The sequence below is a fragment of the Equus quagga genome, chromosome 3 (genome assembly GCF_021613505.1).
Source record: "Equus quagga isolate Etosha38 chromosome 3, UCLA_HA_Equagga_1.0, whole genome shotgun sequence".
NCBI classification, from domain to species: Eukaryota; Metazoa; Chordata; class Mammalia; order Perissodactyla; family Equidae; genus Equus; species Equus quagga.
In genome coordinates this window covers 121383706-121407985 of record NC_060269.1, presented here as the reverse complement: position 1 = coordinate 121407985, position 24280 = coordinate 121383706, and the positions used below count along the sequence as shown (strand labels likewise).

The window sequence follows — 24280 nt, the reverse complement described above, 5'->3', positions numbered from 1 at the left end:
CAAGGAAGACTAGTTCTTTCCCTTCCTCTGACATTAGGTGTAACAGAGGTGCCAACACATGAGGAGGAATGATCTGCAAACTGTCAAACACTGCACAACATTAGTGCCATCCAAGTGGTATATTACTGAGATAATTTTAAGTTTCCTTTTGAAATCTTCCAATGGCAATTTTATTTCAATCTACCTTTTGATTGCTAACATTCAACTCTACCAGCTACTACTTCTGTAGAAAAAGTATCTGGAAACCTATTTTTCCCACAGTTCTAGAAAAGATAGACTTATCTTTTCTCAAATGGCACATAGCTCTTGGTACATGGTAGGAGGACAAATATTTATATAACTCAGACTGTTTTTCTTTTCCCTATTAATTTCTATCTCCAACCTGATATAACTCAAGAGGAGAACAGCTTGAAAGTTACAGACTGATTTGGTGTTTCTCTTTTCTGATTACATGTTTTGCATCGATGACCACATCAATATATATATGCTACACTTCAAGCTTCCATAAAGAATACAAAATTATATATATATATATATGTATAAGTTACATAAAGTAGTACTCTAAGTTACATGAAATAGCACTATATGCAAACGAGCACTTCATAAATACCAGGTTTAAGGTAACTAATGATAAAGAAAACACAGAGGAATTGTTTCGCTAGCTTGTCCTTCAGATATAACACTACCAACTTAACTTCTTAGGTACCGATTGTTTTTAAAAGCACAGAAATAAATATTCACTGGGGGGGGGTGAAAAAACTTTAGTTTGCTAAGGGTTTACCTTTTAAAACCTACTATAAGTTAATTGAAAATGTCAAATAAGAGGATATATATAAGAATCTTAAACGAATGTATATTTTATTAGCTATTTTGGTGGTTTGCGGCCCCACTTCATCATCATTTAAGACACAAGGTATTTACAAATTTATGGCCAAATAATGTTTCATTCTTTCTCTACTTTTACACTCTCCAAATGTTCACACCCTAAAATTACAAATTAACAGAACATTCCAAGGCATTCTTAATAATACATTATGACCATATCAAGTATGGACAATATTAGCATGCTCTTAAAGAGTGAGTTATGACTCCCATAATAGCAACATGGATAAACCATTGGGTAATACTTATTTTTCGACAATGTGTTGTTGATTCAGTGGAACACTGGACATTCCATATACCCAATGCAACACATATATCAACTACTCTTTTAGCTACTGCAGGCTGTAGTATGTTGTAAAGAAGGTACGCCTGAGAGTAGAGAAAAACTATACTTATATACACCTAGTCCATTTAGTATGCATCCCAGTCAGGATCACTAGCTCCACTGGACATAGTTTTTGACCAAAAAGCCTTGGTGTTTCTAAACTCCCAGACTATACTAGAACATAACTTTCAAAAACATATTCATACAGAACAAAACCAACATAAAGTAATTTTTCCAAAATGGGTAAGGGCAGACAGAAGGTGAAATCATTAAAAACATATGGTCAAAGAGGTCCTTCAGAATAGCTTAGTGGAAGGCAGCCAAGTGAACGCATTTAATCAATACATATTACTAAATATAATGGAGAGGGAAAGAGACAAAAAAAAAAAATTTCCATGCTTTGCTGATACACAGATACAGACTTTCCAGGGCGGGAGTAGATATAAAACACTGTAATTGAGGAAGTGGTCCAATCTCCCAGAAGGGTCATGCCATCTGAAAAAGGTCAAGGGTTACAAAATGGAAGAAAGTAAAAGAGGAAGTTGCAGTGCTGGGTAAATTGCTCTTGGCCCCTTGGCAGAGGTTTGGGATTTGGGATTATGATAGGTTCCATCAGGCAAATAACTCCTTGTGAGACATCTAGTCTCACTTAGGGTACACTAGAGAGAGAGGCAGAGAAGTGCGAATCTGGGTCTATGTTTCAGGTTTGGGGTGGGGGCACGCAACCAAGAAAGCAAGATCCAGGGAAAGGAAGGAAGAGTGAGGTAGGGGATATAATTATATAATTTAAATAGTTGTGTGGATAAAGGCTTTTACCAAAGCCCTCATGGTAATTATTTTAAACCACCACTGAAAGCCTCCTAAACACTTACTTTGAGCTTGTGTTAAATATTCTTCTGTGGCGGCAGTGACTCAAACGCAGAAGGAAACATTCTGGAGAAACTGGGTCGGCAGACATCCAGTCTCTCGGATTGTCTTAATTCAGCCAGGAAGAGGCGGCTCAAAATATACAACCATTTTTTTTTTTTTTTTTTGAAAATAAGCAAATTACCAAATCAACGTTTTGGAGAAAGTAACAACCAGGGCCTGTGAGAAGCTGTTACCCAGAACCGCAAAGAGAGCTAACGTTGGGCCCACTTTCCTAACTGTTTGAACTAATTAATATAGGAATACGGAAGAATCATTAGCTTCTGAATTTTCTCAGTGCAAATCCCAAATGCACACCATTTCCATTATTTCATATGTACATTCAATAAAATTTTATGTACAATTTATGTATTAGTAAAACTAAATATAGGGCCCTTTCCTGCATTCCATAAATGCAGGATGCCCAAGCACCACCATTTTCCAGACGGGTATCCCTCCTTTAGCTGCTTTGTAGTCCTGGTATGAGTGGGAAAGGAGGTAGGGAAAAATCAGAAAATGTAAGGGAGGTTTCCCAGAATGCTTCCTTCTGTGATTGAGTCTCTGCTGCCACTGGAGAAGGTATGGTTATTTAAAAACAACAAGGAAAAACAGCTTTGGACTTAGAGTAACGTAGGTTGAAATTTCAGGATCCTGTACTTCCTAGCTATGTGAACTCAAAGTCTCTATCTGTAATTGACACAAACACCGTCAGCACTATAGGAGCAGAGACTAACGTAAGCAGATATACCTGTCACGTATTAGGCTTCCTATACGCTGTCAATGTGATGGCTGTGCTGACTCATCAAAAGATACGGGTGGCAAAGATGCAACAAAGTCACAAGGCATGGCCTACTCCTCTCAGAAAATTCAACAAGCTGTGGGAGACTGGCAAGTGGGCAGACTGCTTAGAAAGCATTTATCTGTAATTCTAGGTCTCAGGGCACTCTTGGACTTCAGATGTTTAGCCAAAAAAGAGATAAAGAATATTCAGGCTTGGGAGGAGGAAGAATTTCTCCAAGCAGAAACACTATGAATTTGAGAACAACTTCACTTAGGGTTCTGCACACAGCCAAGATTACTGAATTTTGGTTAAGAAAAGGGGACACATTTAATTCTTATGAGACCAAACAATGGGTTTGATGGCACTTTTTCAACCACATACTTTGGCTTGTGGCAGACACTGACCTAAATCAGAGGAAAGAAGAGGAAAGGAGAAAGAAAGATTATTTGTTCATATATTATTTTCACTTTTTGCCATGTTTACATTTTTCACTAACCCATTTCTTTCAAATGTAACGAAGTTGGCTTTCTTCATTGAAAGCTTCTTGGAGGAAGCAGTGTGCCAGACAGTATTTGAACAATCATCCTGTAATGGGACATTATGAAAACATATCTTTGATTCTAATAGGGATACTAACACCTTAAAAGTTAAACCAAGCCCTTAAAATTTTGGGGCCAAAAAGCTGAAACTACTTTGCTAATAGTAAAAGAAAATTCACAATACTACAGCTCCATGCTGGCAATGGTGGAAAACAGTGTGGTTTAAAACCTGCCTAAACTATTTTTCAAACCAATACAAAATGTATTGTATTAGACTCATGGGACATATCAAGGCAAAACCTAAAGTAGCCCCAATTCTCTTTTTTCTCCTCCTTTTCTGGAGTCAAGTCAATCACTTGTTTATTCTGGATTCCTTTCAGAGGCCATTGCACAGTGGCTGGTTCCCCAAACAGGGAGGTTTGTCTGCATAACACATTTAAGTTGAGCTTAAAAGGGTACAGACGACAACTTCACCATTAATGTATGAATGCCCTATAAGTTATATTTGAAGCTTCCATGATGTTAGAAAATCAAATTCAGCTAGGAGAAAAAGAGCAATCCCATAAAGGGCTTTCTTTTACCAGGGTGTTGAAAAATATATATTCTTATGCTTGTTAATGTCAAATGTGGCTAACAACTCATTGACATCAGTGAGGGGGAACACTGGTATCCATAATCAAACCTAGGTTGGTTTGGGGTCATGTTATCAAATTAAGCAGAGAAATTTAAGTAGTGAGAAGGGTGGCTGTTTGAAATCACCTCTTACACTAGCTGGCAATGAGGAACTCCTCGACTCCCGGAATAATAATGCTAAAAGAAGTAATAATAATGATGATCATGATAATGGTTCATATTTCTTAAGTGCACACTAAACACCGGGCATTGCTACTAAGTTTTTAGAGGTACCATTTTCGGGGCTGGCCCTGTGGCCAAGTGGTTAAGTTCAGGTGCTGCGCTTTGGCAGCCCCGGGTTTTGCCCGTTTGGATCCTGGGTGTGGACCTAGCATCTCTCATCAGGCCATGCTGAGGCGGCGTCTCACATAGCAGAACTAGAAGGATCTACAACTAGAATATACAACTATGTACTGAGGGGCTTTGGGGAGAAGAAGAAGAAGAAGAAGAAAAAAGATTGGCAACAGATGTTAGCTCAGGGCCAATGTGTAAAAAAAGAAAAAAGTAAATAAAAGGTTTTGTTTAATCCTCACGATAACACCCTAGAGATAGATATTATTATTACTCTTGTTTTACAAGAGTAGCTGGCAGGTGAGACCCAGAAAAATCTATCTGCTTTGACTCTGGAATCCAGTGACTGAGATACGTCCTTCAGTGCTGCTTCCTGGAAGTCAAGTTAACCTTTCATAATAGGATCTGCCTACTAACGTTTTCAGGTGTAAATGTGATTGTCCCTGTAAAGTTCTTAGTCCAGTACCAGGTACAAAAAATAAGTACTTCATAAATGTAAACTAGTGTTTTTCTTATGGCTGTAACGGCAATGCATAGAACCCTGCAGGGGTGGCAGAGTTCCTTTTCACAGAAAGTCAGAAAGCTGCATTTCCTCTTGGGATCCATACACTACTTTCCATATATGAGGTGCTGACTCCTAATCAGGCTGAATGTGAATGTCAACGGCAGTAGAAACTATCCAGCAAAACGGAGCGCAGATGATCAGCAGGAGAGCAGGGGGAGGGTTTCTCAGGAGTTAAACTTAGCAACACTGGAAGCCTTTTGACTTTGAGTGGAGGAAATTTAGTCCTCCGAGCTCTCTGCATACATATTTAACCATCATTCCTGTTGACTCAATAAGTATGTAGTAAATAATTTTCCTTTCTGCTTCTTTTGGTTTCCTAGGGAAGCCAGACAGTAGGAAGGAGGAGGAAAACTAGTAAGAACAGATTTACGATCTAGCTCTATGTCCCAGGACAGATGCCACAACTCTCCAAATAAGAGAGATGCTAGAAGGAGAGACCAAGGTTAAGGGTACATCATGTGAGACTCAAGAAAATGGCTTAAAAGATTACAGTCCCTCCCACATACCCTAGACTTTCCAGATGAGGGGAATGAAATCTTGAGCTATATCAGTGAAATAAGTCTTCAAACTTTTCTACCTTTTAGAAGAAGGCTAGACCATATTGATTCAAAAATACATATATACATATTTGGAGTTGCCTGAAAGTATTTCCAGAGATTCACAGAGTTGGTATGCTATGGGGGATTTGAATAACAGAACAGTCACACTCCTTAATATAACATAAGTCCAATCTGTCCAGAATTGTTTTAGTACATTTTGAAAGACCTTAATTAGACCCTGGAAGCTAAAGATAGGTCACATATGAGATTCTCCAGTTCTTAGCTCACATTTTTAGATGTTTCCAGTTTTAACAGACAGACTTTGAACAAATTACTTTATGACAAACTAAAGATATAAACAAGATACTAGAAGAATCCTTGGATCTAGGTCATTAAGTGGAAGGGGTTTCTAAGAAGCTTGTGGGATACTTCCTGACCACGGCTGTGGAGTGAGGGAAGAAGTACAATGCACCCTTCAAGCCAGTAATCTGAAATTCCTGCCTCTGCAGACCCGTAAGGAAATGCCTCATACCAAGATCATCAGAACCCCTAATAAAGTGGTTCAAAGTAGTATGATAGAAAATTATACAAATTACCTAAATTATCTATTGATTACAAGTGTCTAATAGATTTTGATCAACTTTAGATGATTCTTAATGATGCTTATCCATGAAATTCTTACTTTTTAAATTGAAAAAAATATGATTAAGCTTTCTAAGAAACTCTTTTGCTGATACTGCCAACATTTAACAACGGCTTGGTGGGTAACGGGGTCAGAATACCCAGCTTTGATCTCGGGCATCACGCCAGCAGGGGGTGCTGCTCTTGCTAGGAAAGGAGCTGGGAATGGGCAGAGGGAGAAAAGTCCATCAGATTTCCATAGCAGATCTGCAGAGCAAGACTTCCATTCTGTTTGTTTGTATTTTCAACTGTAGTTTGGTTTTATATGCTTATTTAAAGATTTTAAAAACTGCTGAATAGCCACTGATTTTTCCCAGGGTCCTACATTCAGGTTACGGCAGAACTGTGCTTTTAACCACTGTGCTATTTCACAGAATAATGTGAGTACATTCATTAAAACTGTCACTTGACAAAACACACACGCACGATTTATTTCCTAAGACATTATGTTCCTAAGTTTATTACCTAAATGTTAATTATTCTTTGTGCTGATGGAATGGTAATCCCATATTTTATTATTATCAGTACAATCTGAACACACAGGATGCTTTTCTTTTCCATGCCAATGAAAAAATAATGATTTACTTACAGGCATTCTAGCACATCTAATGATTTGCCTGAAATCTCAGCCCCGGTTTTTAGAGGACAAGATCTGAAGGAGCTACCCAAAGTGATGTTTCCCTTCCTGCTGAGAAGCAAATGAGTGCACCACAGAGAGCCTGACCTCAAACAGCCAGATTTGTAAAGTCACCACTTAACGCCCTGGGAGAAAAACCTTCCCCAGACAGCAGGGCAAGAATGCTTGGCAGTCCCGCAGTCCAGAGCTGGACAAATTAGTGTAATCCATTCAGCCACAGTGTTCGCCTGTGATCTTCCACAGCAAACTGTCACCTGAATTGCTCAGGACATTTCTAATCACTTTACTTTTTAAATATCAGATAAGACCGATTACTGCCAAATTTAAAACTCATCAGTGCCTAGCAGAGGGCCTATTAATGAATAAATAAAAACGAAAGTCTTCCAACCACAGGCTAGCTTCTTTTGGTTTATGTTTTAGGATAAAAGAAAGCTTAGTTCACAAAAAAGTATTTCTCCAATAGTAAAAGGCATAAACCACTCTTTTAGTTGCAGAATCATATATGATTCTTCAGGCTACAAGTTGCTCACAGACTTCACAAGAAAGGGTAAAGTATCACAAGGATTGTTTTGAGATCAAGTAATTAAGAGATCATCATTCCAACTTAAAAATCTGAAGTCAAATAGTTCTTACACATAATTCCTAGTCTATACTTGACTTCTAAATATTTGCCTCTTCACCATCCCTTCAACACAGTTGGCCTCTCGGCTTCACCAACATCCTTAATTATCAGGTTTTCTCTGCTATGCTCTTTGCGTCACAGTGACTATTTTAAGCAGTTGTATAATCACCTCTCTCCTGTTCTGTCTTCCACCTTAAATTACAAAAAGCCACCTTTACTTTAAAATACTTACAGGTCATTTGACCTACATAATTTTTGCTAACTTCTATTTTACACTGTATATCTAACAAGTCTTTCCCAAATATAACTTCATGTGATCACAGCCATGAAAAAAGACATCCTAGAAATTAATATTTCAGCCCAGAAGTTAGGACATTAAAAAAACCCAAAAACCAACTTTTCTATTAGGACTGGTTATTTTGCGTTGTTTAATAGCTTTCACCAATTTTTTTAAAGAAGCAAAAGATTAATACTGGAAGCTAAAGCAGATATTAAATGCTTAATATATAAAATACCCAGATAGATACGAATAAGTTGCAGTCAGTCAGCAACTTCCAGACATAGCGTTTTTGTAAAGCAGCTTTTTTGTCTCACATCATTAAGCAAATCATTTAGCAATTTATTTTAGCTGTCACAGACACAAAACTGGATCTATTTACATCAATGTGATTCAAAACAGTGCACATTATGTTACAGCACATTATGTTACAGAACAATCATAATAAGGTATCTTTTAACCTCTGGAAGATAAAATATTTCCACAGCTATCTGAATATAAAATAAAATACTATAAGATGATTACATTAAAAGATTAAAAAAAGATAATTTTACTTACATCAAGAGAGTCTTCATTTATAACAATCATTCCCATGTTCTTCCTCAAAAGTTTGCAGGAGTGTCCTATGTCCAAACATAGAGTAATTAATTGATATAATTAATTTCTTTAGAGAGAAGAGGTGAAGATGTTAAAGTAATAATACTATAAAAATATCTAAATTTTATCTATTTTATTACATAATATTAAAATTTTATCTATTTTATGAGGATGATACCCAGCAGCTGTTTTCCAGGTTTGCAGGCAGTTAGAAACGAAATGTTCTTTCTTGCTATAGGAGGGATATGATACAAAGACAATAGCTGTCTTGATAAATAAGTATGGAAAGAGATTGTTGTAATGATTCTCAATTTCCTGAAAACTACAAATGTACATGGAATATCCATCATGCTGACCAACACGAAGAGCAGAAAATGGGCCGATGGCTGATTCCGGGGAATGGTGCAAGAGGGCTGTCTGGCTCTTGGACCACTGATCCCACCACCGTCTCTCTGCCATTGGACAGTCATCACATCCTCTACTTTCCTGCCCTCTCTTGCTTTGCTGTACTTACTGCAGGGCAAAATCACCCACTGATTAAATCCAACTCTGCCTACTCTGCACCTGTTCACATACAGCTGAATATGGCTGGACAAAAACAGGCAACCCAGCTGACTGGTCTCCCATTTAAAATAATGCCATCACATCTAAAACAATACCATCTATCCTCACTCTCTTTATGATCTCATTCCATCCCTGGTTTTAAATACCATCTCAATGTCGACCATTCTAAAATTCATCTTTCCCACTCAGACCGTTTTCCTAAACTCCAGACTCTCACATCCTAGTGCCTACTTAATAGCAGACACTTCGGTGTAAAACAGGCAAAACTTAACATATCCAAAAACAAGCTCCTGACTCCCCTCAGAAAACCTGCTCCTCCTTCACTCTTCCCCATTTTGGTTAATGGCAACTCCCACCTTCAGCTGCTAAGGTTAAAAAAGCATGGAGTTACCCCTGAATTCCTTTTTTCCTCTCACACCCTACATCTAATCTATCAGTCAATCCTGTTGGCTTTACCTTTAAAATATATCCAGAACCCAACCATTTCTCACCACCTCCACTTCTGCCATCAATGTCCAAGCCAACACCTTGTCTCACCTGGATTAATGTCTAACAGCTTCTTCACTGACCTCTCTGCTTCCACACTTGCTTCCCTTCAAGTCCATTCTCAGTCTAGCAATCAGACTCATTGTTTTCACAGGAAAGTCAGATCATGTCTTTCCTCTGCTCAGAACCATACAATGGTTTTCCAACTCGCTTGGGGTAAATGCAACACCCCATCCAAACTGGGCTCTGTTACACTGCTGACCTTCTTCTATTCTCCCCCTTGGCATTTCTGCTCTTTCTCCCTAGAACAGAAGACAGCCTCCCCTAATCATCCAAGCGACAAGCTCCTTCTTCTCTTTTAGGTCTTTCCTCATATGTCACCTTCTCAGTGAGGTCTTCCTGACCTTGTTCTGAGCAATGCCTTATCTCACTTTCCTGCGTTATTGTTCTTTATAGCAATTATTGCCATCTAACACACTAGGTGTTTTTCTCATTTACTTTCTCATCTGCTTCCCTGACTAGGAGCTGAGCTCTAGGAGGGCAGAGATTTTGTTTTATTCCCTGCTTTTAACTGGTGCCTGGCACCAAAGGCACCATAACCATTTGCTGAATGCATGAATCTTACCTACCTTTTTCTAGGAACAGTTATGGCCCAAGATTCTAAAAGTTAAATGTGATGAGAAACCACCACCATATTCTTCTTTTCATAAGATCTTTCAAAAGGGTTACATATCCTGGACTATTTTCAAAATTGCTTATTTTCCTCACATATTACTCTTTACCACCATATATTCTCCCTTTCTCTGTAGTCGTTTGTTCTATCATATTTGTGTTTTTCAGGTCTCCCAATTCTAACGCATTCTGTATTCTCGCACATTTCCTTTCCATTTCATCTCTTACACCAGAGATAGTTTTTATCATCAAAATTAACAACTTGTGTGGCTTGTAGATTTAAACTTTTACTAGTTACTATTTTCTAAAAATTCATTTTCCTTTATTAATGACATCAATTTACTATAAACTTCGTAGTTGTTTTATATTTACAGAATACTGTGATTACTAATACTTTTAAAAGGGATATTAGCTAAATGCTTTTTAGATAGATGATCGTAAAAAATGACTTTCTAAAAATGTAGTTTCATGTTGTCAACACCTCTGAAATGGTTTCTCCAACTCTGAGAGACTTTTGCAAGTAATTCATATCATTAATATCCAGAGATGGAATCTACGGCAGGGTTTACAGTGCTCAGGGAACCTACTATAACTGAATTTGGGGAAAAAAAGTGCTATTTTCTTGCTTATTATTGGTACTATAGGCCTCTAACACCAAATATCAACTTTCTCCTCTGTTATGGATTGAATTGTGCCCCCTCAAAATTCAGATGTTGAAGCTCTAACTCACAATGTGACTGCATTTGAGACAAAGCCTTTAGGAGATAAATGAGGTCATGGGGTGGGGCTCTAATCCAACAGGACTCGTGACCTCACAAGAAGAGGAAGAGACATCAGGAGGGCGCATCCATATGGGAGAGGCAAGGCGAAGAAAGAGTGAGAAGATAGCCATCTGCAAGCCAGAAAGGGAGGCCTCAGAAGAAACCAAATCTGCTGACACGTTAATCTTGGACTTCTAGCCTCTAGAATGGTGAGAAAATAAATTTCTGTCATGTAAGCCACCCAGTCTGTGGTATTCTATTACGGCGACCTGAGCTGACTGATACAAGCTCTTTCCAAAAAACTGGAATTAACTGTAGGATGAATGAAAACTGGCAATCTTCTTACTTCCCATTTCAGAAATAACCTTTGATCACATAAACAAATGTCAATACACAAGCCTGCCATAAGCCCAATCAACAGACTTTCACAGACAACTGCAGAAATGCTATCTATGTGTGTCAATTATGGATGGAAGGTGGGAGTGGGTACAAAGGTGAGAGAGGGCATTATCTGATTGCAAGAGCTAAAGTTTGGCTGTAAATATAACCACTGTAACTTTAAAGAGGTATTGGGGCTGTGAGGAAAGAGATAAGCCCAATAATACTACTGCTATGGAAAACTCAAAATACCAAATCTTTCAAATCTTAAAATATCTCAAATCGAGCTCCTGAAATATATCAATGATTTAAAGTTTGAATAGGTATATTACCAATGTTAATGGCAGTTTCTTGCTTATCCCCTGTAAGGATCCAGATTTTAATGTCTGCTTTCATCAGAGTTTCTATGGTTTCAGGCACTTGATCTTGTAATTTATCTTCGATGGCTGTAGCTCCAAGGAGCTGAAGATTCTGGGGAAAATAAGAGGCAAATATTTAAAGAAGAAAACCAGTTTAGATTCTTTAAGAACAAAAAATTGAAGTGTGTATATGTTTTTAAATTAGAGACCAAATAATAATTCATGGATTTCATGTAAATTCCAACTATCCCATTGAGTTTTCTTTCTTGAAGATCCCTGACTTTCATCCAGTAGTTTTGGTAGAGGACTGAGGTCCCTGAGGCTACCTGTCTTACCTTACTCCTCCCTAAGATAAGGAACTGATTCTAAAAAAAAGCCACACATGAATGCAAACTGGTGCAACCACTATGGAAAACAGTATGGAGATTTCTCAAAAAATTAAAAATAGAAATACCATATGACCCAGCCATTCCACTACTGGGTATCTACCCAAAGAGCATGAAGTCAGCAATTCCAAAAGTCCCATGCACCCCTATGTTCATCGCAGCATTATTTACAATAGCCAAGACGTGGAAGCAACCTAAGTGCCCATCAACTGACGATTGGATAAAGAAGATATGGTGTATAAATATATATACAACGGAATACTACTCAGCCATAAAAAAGAATAAAATCGTCCCATTCACAACAACATGCATGGACCTTGAGGGAATTATGTTAAGTGAAACAAGCCTGATAGAGAAGGAAAATCTCTGTATGATTCCACTCATATGAGGAATTTAAACATGTGGACAAAGAGAACAGATTAGTGGCTACCAGGGGAAAGGGGGGGTGTGGGGTGGGTACAAAGGGTGAAGGGGTGCACCTACAACACGACTGACAAAGAATAGTGTACAATTGAAATTTCACAAGATTGTAAACTATCATACACTCAATGAAAATTAACTTTAAAAAAAAAAAGCCACACACATATAGAAGGGAGAAAGCATAAAGTCAGTTAAAAGTCAGTTAAAAGGGAGCAGGCACCTACTAAAAACAAAAACAAAAACAAAAACTATGGAAGATCACCACAGTGAAGAAGCAATCTTGTTGACCTGTTCAAAAAAGAGTAAGGATATCTGCTGATACTATTAACCTGTCGTTTGATGTGCTGTCAGGCAATGTATACGCATAATACAATTAGAAACGTTGAAGAAGAGAGCAAGACCAAAGTGACAGCATTAGTCTCTGTAAGAAAGAACAGGCTGAGTGTTTTTCACATTGCTCCACATTTGCATGGTAGAAGCTCAGAGTTCATTATAGATCTCTCACTCATTAGATGTATCTTTCATACAAGACTGAATACAACCAAGACGCTCTTCAGAAAGCTGTTCTAATCTCTCACAAAGAAAAAGAATGGTTTCTACTCTCATATCCCTAAATGGAAGAAAAAAGAGAACAATCTTTGGCTGTTAGGGAAACTTGGAGTGCCAAATAGACACAAGTAAAGGTATTCTTGGTCCTAAACACATAGGAATGCACAGTGATGGACTAAGATTTAAACCTGTCTTTCCATCGTGTGACCAGGCATTGTTACTAGTAGGACACTCTTCCCAACAGTGCTCTGCAAGCCACAACCAACTGGTTCTCAGGTTTTCCCTGTAACCTAACCTCCAGCATAATCTGCTTCAGTATTTATCCTTCTTCTCAATTTTTTTCTCCCCTCTTCCTTCAGTTTTTATTTAAAATATCCAACAAGGACAGAATGGATACAACAGAAATTAAATGCTAAGGAGAGTGTCTGGTTTGATAATAACAAAGATTAAGCATTCCATTTGGTATTTTCCTCTAACATTAAGTTCTGTTTACTTTTCACTAAAATGGAAGTCTAAAATTAGTCTCAAGTCTTGGTAGGCCTAGAAAATAAAGTCAAACGTACACACAGACATGAAAGAGTGTATATGTGTAGCTTATGCATGTATTAATTAGAAATGCTTTTGGCTACAAGTAAAAGAAAAATCGGACTAACAATGGCTTAAAGATTTAGTTTTCCTTCCATAAGTAGTATTGAAGTAGGTAGTGGTGGACATTAGATTGGTGGCTCAACCATACCTCAAAACTCATTCCCAGATCTCTCTCAGTGTCTCCAGGTGGCTGTCACAACTCTAATTTTAACAGCCACATTGGAGACAAGAATAACGGGGTAATTCCAACTGTAGCCATCTCTTATTTGAAAAGCAAAAGTGTTTCTAAAAGTCCTCAGCATATTTCCAAATATGGCCATCCCTAACTATTAGTATTTAGTTTTTCCAGCCACTATAGCGGAGGGGGCAAGGAAGGAGGAGGATGGGAGCGGGTGGTAAATTAGCCAGCCAACAGTCCTTTCATAACGCTCAAATATAGATGGGCATGCATATGCATTAGCGTTTGTATGTACCTGTGTGTATGTATTTACACGTGTACATATGTATACAGACACACACACACACATCCCCCACTGCATTGCCTGGCAAAACTTGGCTTGTCCTGTAAGGCCAAACTCAAAAGTTACTGCTTCTTTGAAGCTTTTTTTACTTCTTAAGTAAAGAAAGTAAGACAAGTTTTCCCCTCTACTGTGCTCTGATAGAAATTTGCTCATCTTTACAACCCTTAGTCTATCATATTAACTGTTTAAATGTCAGATTCTGGTAGTTTTATTCAAGAGTAGGGACTATGTCTAGCTCAACTTTATACATTGCATTTCCATAACACTGACTGTCAGCATTCAGTATGTTTGCTGAATGAGTAGATGACCAAAAAAAAAAAAATCCAAAAGCCACGTTATAAAGTATTGCTGCAATCTAGACCATATTCTTTTTGATATATTCCAAATAACTTCTACAGCTATTAGATACACTTGATGCATGACTTCTTAGTTTCCAATATATAAGACAGGAAGGCAAATTTGCTTCTTTATGGAGATAGTACTATTTTATTATCTTTAATGGGAAGCAGATTTGAAATCTATCATAACCTGATGAATAATTATCATCAAGAAGTTCGAGAATGAAAAGGAGGAGAACAGTTCAACATCAACTATGCCAGGATCACAATTGCTGTATTTCAACATTTAGACAACGATTCTACCAATTTTTTCAGCTACTTTCAGGGCATTTGTAGCTAAATCATTCTGGCCCACATCCAAGGGAAGATCAGGATATCACTGCATTCAAATCTTAAATATTCTACAGAAGACATGATAAGATTTTTAAATGATCATGGGGATAGTTCAGTAATACAAGCTCTCAAAATTTTCTAAACCAAAAAGTTATTTTTTGTAATATGTTTCACAAAACCTTGTGGTAACTAGACAATGTGAGAGCCAAGATGTGAATACACATTCCTTAGAAATTTAGAAACAGGTATATTTGTATATCGCTCTACTTTAAGTGGAGAAATGAGCTCAGGAAGCATACAAGCATACATTACCCTGCACAAATCTAATAAAAAATAAAATGACTGCACTGGGGAGATCACGTTGAAAACACATTTGAAAGAAGGAAAGCACCTGGTTTTGCACAGGTAAAAAGGAAACATTTTTCAAACCAGACAAAAATAATATAAGGGACAAAGAGGTAAGGCCAGTAATGCAGATGCTGAGAAAAGTTCCATAAGTAGGTAAATTTGGAGTGTGCTGGTGGCTATGAAAATGAATTTCTAAAAAGGGTAATGAAACATTTCTGAATATTCAGCAAAATTGCAGAGGGTCTACTTTGATGGCTATAGAGAAAAAACCATGTTCCAAAGCCTGTTAATTTTCCCTGTAGGGGCCAGCCCCGGGGCAGAGTGGTTAAGTTCCTGTGCTCCGCTTTATCGGCCTTGGGTTTGCCAGTTCAGGTCCCAGGCGTGGACCTACACACTGCTCATCAAGGCATGTGTGGCAGTGTCCCACATACAAAATAGAGGAAGACTGGCAACAGATATTAGCCCAGGGCCAATCTTTTTATACTAAAAAGCATAAAAAAATATTTTCCCTTTATCCTAAGTGCTCCTCAAGTACAGCACTTATTAATTTTAGTGCAAGGCACTGCAGCCTTCTTTCCTTTGACCCTGGGGTCACTTACTGTGAGATTAGAATCTTGAGTGATAGGTTGCTCTGCCTCTGGAAATTAATATCTTCAGCTACATAATGATCATCAGGAAAAAAGATTTGAACTTTGCGTGCTTTTCCTGATCATAACACATGAGTGTTCAGGCTATAATCAATTTCATCCCAAACATGTATTACCTTACACAGATGGCCACTAATGGGCACTATGGGAATTACATATTCAGCAAGTGTTGAAACATGATAAAATTCCCATGGCATTTATGGAATTAAAAAAAAAAAAACCCAAACACTAATTTTACTTTCAAAATGTCACTATGCCAAAAGTTTATAAAGGTTTCAGGTTGATGACTCTTTGACACAATATAGATTTAGTTATCACTGAAAAATCATGAAATAATATTTATTCATCCAGTAAAGCCCTCAATAATCTTATTTTCTCTTTTAGATGTTCATAATGTATGCAGAGTTTTAAAAAAGGCATATAAATGTAAAATTTCTACCTTGGTGATGATAAAAAGCTTCACACAGAGTATTTAATAACTGTATGGTAAAACATATTATGACAGATTTTTAAATTGTTTTTTCCCAATACATGTATATTTTGTTCAATAACTGAACCTCAAAATGACCTGTTTCCATATGAGCAAATATTTTGTCAGTGCTTAGATTATTTCATATTTTTTAAAAAGTTTGTGATACACTCCCAAATAAGAAAAAGTGTAATAATCGAATTCATATCAATTTAGGCTTCAGATTACAACATGGACTATTTGGCAGAAGTTTCTTTAAAGACAAATAAAGAAATAATACTAGCAAGCAAGGTTTTATCACTGGAGTAAATGTGGGTAAATACTGGTAACATTTGGTAACCTCTATTTTAATTTGAAATAAAATTGTGACTGGGAAGATGAAGAAATATTTCCTTAACAGGGAAAATGTACCAGACACTCCTAAATGCTTTATTAATCCAGTTAATAGCTTCGGGGAGGTTGGGTAAATGATCTAAGGTCAAGTAGAGGTATAGCTGAGCTACAACAGTTACAGCAAAACAACAGGAGTCAATACACACCCAAAGGCAGTGAATGGGGAGTAAAACAGATTAAATGAAAGTTAGAATTTTATTCAAATGAGGATTTTAAACATTTGTCTCTGTTCTTCAGTCTTTAGTACTTTGTTCCCATGAATGGGTTTTAGTCTCAGTCCTGGGCCACCTCTGCCAGGTGTACCTATTTCCCCGTTTCCACCTGCAGGCCCCAGAGTCACCTTTTGGAACAGGCTCCTTTTCAAGCACACATGCATGCCTGCGTTCACTCACAAATACACACTGAGCAGATTAGTTCTGGGCAAGACAGTGGGATACAATGAGTTCCCTCCTTCCTGGAATTTATACTTCAGAATGCATCAGTAAAGACTCATCTTTGGATTCCTTCCTACCTTGTTTTCTGATTGTACTCCTTTCCTTTTACTGGCATCTGTTTCCCCTAGACCCTAGCTGTCTGGCTGTAGTCAAGTCCCAAGTAATTAACCACAGGGCCAGGAATCTAGAGTGGTGGTTTTCAGAATCACCTGAAGGGCTTATTGCACACAGATTGGTGGGCACCACACCCAGAATTTCTCATTGAGTAGGTCTGAGGTGATGCCGGGAAACGTGCAATGGTTACAATGCTGCTGATAGGAAGATCTAATTATGAGAACTGCTTATCTAGAGCACGGCTGACAAAATTTTTCTGTAAAGGGACAGATGGTAAATATTTTAAGGTTTGAGGGCCACATATTCTCTGCTGCAAATACTCAGTTCTGTTGTGGTAGCATGAAAACGGCCAAAGACAATTTCTAAACAAATGGGAGTAGTCATGTTCTAATAAAACTTTATTTACAAAGATAGGCAGTGAGTGGATGTGGACCTTGTGCTGGAGTTTGCAGATCCTTGACAGAGAATACTTGTGAGCAGCCCATGTCTGCATGGGCTCCAACCTGACTAATTGCTCTGGATAGTTCCTTGTCCAACTCCTACCTTTCCTTCTTAGCCTGACCTTACATCCTCTGGTCCCAGTTCTCTCTCCTCTCCTGGCAATCCCAAACTACAGAAAAAGTCTGTTAACTGTAATATAGATTACGATCTGAGAGAAACAATGCTTTCCCCAAATAATCACATTATTGTCTGTTATACACTATCTTAAAAGTAAACACAAAATTTCCTGTGAGTACAAAGGATAAACAGAAAAAAGGTATCTTCTTAGTCTGGGTGGCTCAAAAAATCCATCCAACACCAGTTAGCACTTGACCTTAAATTCTAAACGAAGAATCAAGAGTTAGCCAAGCAATTGAGAGAGGTGGGGAAGGATGAGGGAAGGAATTCCAAACAGAGGAAGTCACATGTACAAAGACAGAGGTATGCAAAAGCATATTGTGTTTGAGAAGTTGCCATTTAGTCAATATGGAAACAATAAATGAAGTGAAGTGTGGTGGTAGTTTAAAAAATACTAATTTAATAGGGTTGTTCTGAGGATGAAATTAAGTCGGTCATCTCAAACTTTGAGTATTAAGTCAGGAAAAGATGAGGCTGGAAAGCTGGCAGGGAACAAAAATTGAAGGGTCTGTGTGTTATGTTGTGGATTCCCAAGGCACAGGGTGTCTGGGGAAGAATTTTAGAAGGGGAGGGACAGGCTCAGATTTACGTTTCAGAAAGCTCACTAGTGGCCGACTGGGCGTGGATTATGAAGAATGGAGGCCTCAAGACCAGGTAAGAGGCTACTGCAATCATCATCCTCTTGAGCTTTAAAATGCGGTAACCTTGGAATACAGATACACTGGTGGCTATGGGATTCTTAGAGTCATTCTACAATGCTGCCTCTCAAAGATGGCCAGGCTCCTCTCTGTTCTGCATTCCACTGGGTATCATTTCTTCCCTCTTGTGCTTTCTCTTCTCTACATCTCTTAGCACACAACAAAGGGGTTTTATTTAAAAGTGAATCTCATATCTCTTTCATTTCAGTTTAAGCTGGGCTACAGTACAATCAGACGAAGAGCATTAAATCACTGGAATGGCTCATTTGCCTGCTTCTGGAGAAATGCAACCAGTTAATTTTTCCAAGGCCAAGAAGTAAGTTTGAACTTGGTACTTTTTGAGCCACAGAAATCATATTTGAACTCTCACACAGCCAAGGCTTGCCAAATAAGGCCAGAATTCATACAACCAGCTGAAAAGAATCAGGATTTGAGAGGCAATTGGGTGTAGCCTGCAAAAACAACACATCTATCTTATCCAAGTGAGAAGACAGCAATACCCAGTGTGGGAAGTCTACCACGAAGAGTTCGTAATAAGAAATCTATCAGGCCAGAAGGAAGAAACTATGTGATTAGAGATCCAAGGAAATCTTAAGTATTTTAACTAAGATTCTAAAGACCACTTGAGGGAAAATCATAAAAAACATTTTCCGCCTTTATTTCTAAGGAAAACAGAGTACAATTACATTACGTAGAGTACACAGAGGCTACATTTACTAAGTGGATGTGTCCTGAATGCACCAATGCCTCCCAACCTCAGGCCCCGTGATTCCACAACTACAGACTTGGTTCCATTTTCTTTTCAAGTTTCCAACATTTTACGTACATTCTTCCTTTCTCCTAAACCAAGATGGTGGAATAACATACCGATTATTAATGGGGGATTTGGAATTAAGACAGAACTGGGATTTGAATCCCTGTTCTGCCAACCACTGGATATGTGTCCTTCAGCAAGTAACTTAACCTAGGAATTTCTATATCAGCAAAAGAAGGCTAATAATACGGATTTAATAGGGTTGTTCTAAGGATGAAATTAGATCAGTTATTTCAAACATTTTTAGTAGTATGTTAGGAAAAACTGCTGAGTACTTACCTATGACATAGGTATATTTTTGTATAACACGTTTGTTCTGTTAATACTAATGAACTATGTATATTATAAAATGCAAAAACAGAAAATTGCAAAAAAAAGATGAGGTAAAACACAAGTAGAAACAGAAGTTCTGACATTTTCTTGCTCACCCCAATGGATCACCTTGTATACCCCACTTTACAGGCCCTTGAATTACATAATCATGGTAAACAGTGGAGGCCTCCGAGCTTAGTAAATGCTCAAAAAGTGACTGGTCTTATTAGCGGATGAGCTGACAGGCTGCAAATGTTCTTAAGCAAACAGTAACACAGGAAACTACTGGAATTTTAAACCACGAAATCACCAGCACATCATATAAATTTTCATCCAGTACATTTCATTTTTTAGTACAAATGAAAGTGATATTTGCAGCTACTAAGAATAGAAGTGGTAGTTTTATCTGAAAAAGCATTCCTTTCTAATACAGAAGTTACTGTGAACTTGGCAGCCATAGATGTTCAAGAAAAATTCTGTTTTCCATTAAGTTTTATATTTCGTTAGGAATCCTCTAAACCACTTGCCACATGTTGCAGAGGGTGCTAAACTGTTGTATTTAGTCACACTGAATGTAATGGTTGACCTATATTATGCCACATCAACGCAGTCTTTAAAAAATCCCAGAAATGTCAACCATATTTTGGGGAGGAGTAAAGGAAATAATGTAGAAAAGGATCGGTACACCTCACTGTCCTATCTTAGTGCCTTACCTCAGTGCCCAGGGCACCAAGCCCTCACTGGAATGATATCTTCCAGTTCATAATTTTACTGCCTAGCTCTCACACTAAAATGAAGACTGGGATTTTTCTATCTTCTTCCCCTGCTGTGCCCCTGAGCCCAGAACAGAACCTGCCATGGCCTGAGGCATTTATTGTTGAATCTTTCCAACCACGTGATTCTCATATTCATATATTAAATAACTTGGAAGACAGGTTTTTAAAAGACTGAGTCTAAATTTCTAAACAATGCACTCTCTAAAATTATTAGCTCTTTTTCTAACATATCCCTAAGTTAATCCTGAGTGACAACACATTTAATATCAACATTCTCAACGTATAGAAAGTATGAACTGTATTAGTCATAGGGGCCAGGCTTTCATTAAGCAAGCACATACTAAATAAATTTAGCTTCTGAATAAATTATTTAACTGAATCATTTGTTTATTCATCAAATATTTATTTGGTGATTAACATAACAGGCAGGCGCTGGAGATAGAGAGGAATATGATAAAAATGGTCCCTGCTCTCATGAAGCTACAATCTAATGGAGGATTTACATAATCATAAATAACAAAAGGTATGTAAAATACAACATTTCTATCCGATTCAAGGGAGAGCTAGATGATGCCAAAATTACAGCTTTCTGATTACGCTTAAGCTCAGAAATAATCCTCTCTGACCCATAATCCATTAAAAAAAAAACTTTAACAGATACAAGTGTTGGATACATTTTCCTTTTTTAAAAAAATATTTTGCAATCCATGCCTCATAACAAGAGAGAAAGACCAGTTTTATCATCAGGGAATTACTGCTCCAATCATTGCCCAATCTAGACAGGTATTATATCTCTGTTTCCTGTAATGCTCAAGAAAAATAACCTGCTTTCATACACATTACAAGTGATTAGTAGATAATGTATGCAATGCTAAAGATATAATTGCATCTTTCTATTGAAGCAAATATTAAAAAATTTCAAAAAACCATATTTACCATGAAGGCACACCTTCGTATTTCAACCAATGGTTTAATTATAAAATCTTCTGTGGTAAGATCAGAGCCCTCTGTACTATTAATTTTCAAAGAAACCCAGCAGCATACCATGAATATGAGCAAAAAAATAATCTACATGTCATAGAAATATGTTAGAATAAATGTAAAGTGGCAGATCAAAGAAGGAGGTGTGCAATTTCAGAGAAACCACTGCTAATGAAGCATAAAGCTTCATAACTGTTCTGTTACTTATTTGCATTTTTCCTAACTAAATACAAATAAATGAATTCTTAATTTAATTTTAAAAATAATCAAATTTTAAAAAATATAGACCAACAAACTATAAGTGCTTTCATCATCTAAAACTACAAGTCCAAATACATTGTCTTTCAAAAGAATGAGGTTAAAGAAGGTAAAACGGGTCAAGTTCGTCGTCTGAAAGAATATGACTGGAAGTTCTCCCCGGTGGTGACGAGAAGAGATGAGAAGGCATTACTGTCCACAAAACCTGAAGTGATGCTACAATTCTCCTTCTCAAATTGGGTCAAGACACTTCAAGTGTCCGATCTGATTCTAATAACCCCTTTTGCATTTTAACTATGTGAACCTTCTTATTCCTGAACAATTTTGCCTTCCTAGCAATAAATGTCACTTCTTGGCCTATATCTGGTAACAGAAAAAAGATGTTTCAGTAACATCTTGAAAAAACTCATAAGAATTTTTTTTTTAAATCCTGAAAAATTTACCATCTGAATGCAAGTGTTGGAGCCCAAACCGTATAACCTCATAGCAGAGATGATTTTTATAGATGGACGTAAAAATCCTACATCCTCTCGTCTCACAGTGACTGTCAATGGGGATAACAATATCTGGAGGACTTTTTCAAACCTCTCACATCCTTTCTTCTTTCGTGTGCCCCAGAGGGTGATGGGAATGCATCCTAGCGCTCAGCTGCACTGGGATAGGAAAGTAACAAAGCATTGCACCAGAGGACAAATGTCATTCTCTTCTTGGATGCTTTTGGCCTATTTGGATACTTTTTTTCAGCTTATGCTAGGAGTTACAGCCACCAAGGGAATAAGTCTTTAACCAAATTTCAAAAACTGAATTACTTGTTTGAATAAATATTGGAGGATAAGATAGAGAGTAAGGTTTAAAAGCACAACCTTAATCATTTTACAAAACTTTCTCTTATTTTGTAACATATTAAAAATATTCTTGTTTTCAGGAAAAACTCTACAAATCTTTCAAATTTTGAATGTCTTTAATGTAATGCTAATGTGTCAATGGTATTTTCCATCATTAATTCAAATATTTCAGAAACATCCTTATATGACCACAATGATGTTCTGATCTTTTGTTGAAAAATGAAGGAAGATGTCTATAGTAACTCTTGAGAAGCACATTTTCTAAAAACTTCATGCAAAGATGGACTATTATGTGGTGTTCTTTTTTTTTTTTGGCGTGTTTTTTTTTGTGTGAGGAAGATTGGCTCTGAGCTAACATCTGTGCCAATCTTCTTCTACTTTTTGTACGTGGGACACCACCACAGCCTGATGAGTGGTGGGCAGGTCCACGCCTGGGATCCGAACCTGTGAACCCCTGGCCACCCAAATGGAGCAAACGAACTTAACCATTACACCACCAGGCTGGCCCCATATTATAGCATCTTTAAACTGTGCTCAGTGGAGCCCCAGAGTAGTGCTCACGGGCCATGATGAGGGCAAGACAGAGGCTGAGGGGAGGGCCCATCTGGGGCTTCTCTCCATCCCCCTACCCCCGCCTCTAACCAGAGCAGCTTTACTTTTATCTGCTATATACATCATGATTCAGGCAATATTTTGTTTGGAAAAATGGGTTCTGCTCTTTAAAAAAAAAAAAGAAAGAAAGATGTGAAAACCACTCTTGGTTTATAATTCATTATCTTAAATGCTAAGTTCAATATTATGGTCTACCTAAAAAAACAGATTTCAATCATATCAAAACCAGATTACATAATCAACATGTCTCATTTAAAATAGCCAAGGAAGAAGCCAAAATGGATGACCCCTAAGACCATGAGAGCTGAATTTAAAGCCACGGCAGCATCCTAGCAGAATCTGTGCTCTGACATGTTGAAACTGGCCTCACCAGCGTGGTTTTAATGGCAGTCATCCACAACTCCTACTGAACACTAACCCCAGCTGATTTTAACAAAGACTAGAAGCTCAGACCAAGGAGGAAGTGATATCACTCTGACTCTAAATACATTAAAAACCCTGTAGTCCTCCATCGATCAGGGTTGGGAAAAGCATTTTTCAGAAGAATAGCTTTCAGTTGCAGAGACCCCCACGGTATCACTGTGCCCATTCTTTTTCCCTAAAAAAAAGACCTCTGCTCCTCTTTAACTGGTAAAATAATCTTTTGTGGCTCATTTCAAAAGTTCTCACCTCTCTGAAAACTCCCTTTGGACCAAGTTCGTGAGTTATTCCTCTGGGTTCCTTCAGATTTCCTTAAGGAATTGTTCAGACAGTGACACTCAGAGCGCCACGGCCAAGCATTCCTTATTTGCTTGTGCATCCCCAATAACTAACATCTATTAACCACCGCATGAAAGCTCATTAAGTGAATAACTGAATTAAACTATGGTTTTAGGGGTGGAGGTGGATCTGGAAAACTAGTCCTAATTTGGAACAAGCTGGGTGAACAAGGGAACCAATCTCTTCACCTTTGTGGGGTCTTAGATTTTTCAATAAAACTTAGTGAGACTATGGCTTGTCACGAAGAGGAACTAGCTAGAAATTCCCTTTTCCATTTATTTTAGGCAAGAGGCAGTCATAAGGAAGGCCTTTGCATTTGTAAACTAAAAATATACTCATATATATTATAGATTTCCCCAGGCAACATAAATTTCAAAGTGACTCATGATCGCCATCTGCTGGAAAAAGGTTGAACATCTATTTCATTTAAAAGATGGAAGTCACAAGTCTTTTAGTAACAGATATTAAACATACATAAACATATACACACAACAACAGTTGTTAAACCTATTAAATCTAATCTATAAACTCTA

General features: G+C 37.6%; 1 protein-coding gene across 3 annotated transcripts in view; it reads right to left on the bottom strand.

Moving 5' to 3' along the window:
- The window catches only part of LOC124237237 (phospholipid-transporting ATPase IA-like), a 220743-nt gene that overhangs the window by 75514 nt on the left and 120949 nt on the right, over positions 1 to 24280 (bottom strand). For all 3 annotated transcript variants that reach the window (XM_046656693.1, XM_046656694.1, XM_046656695.1), the window contains 2 exons: positions 11508 to 11646; positions 8276 to 8340 (listed from right to left, as the gene is read on the bottom strand). In XM_046656693.1, the coding sequence (XP_046512649.1) occupies positions 8276 to 8340; positions 11508 to 11646 (204 nt within the window). The remainder of the gene's footprint in view (positions 1 to 8275; positions 8341 to 11507; positions 11647 to 24280) is intronic.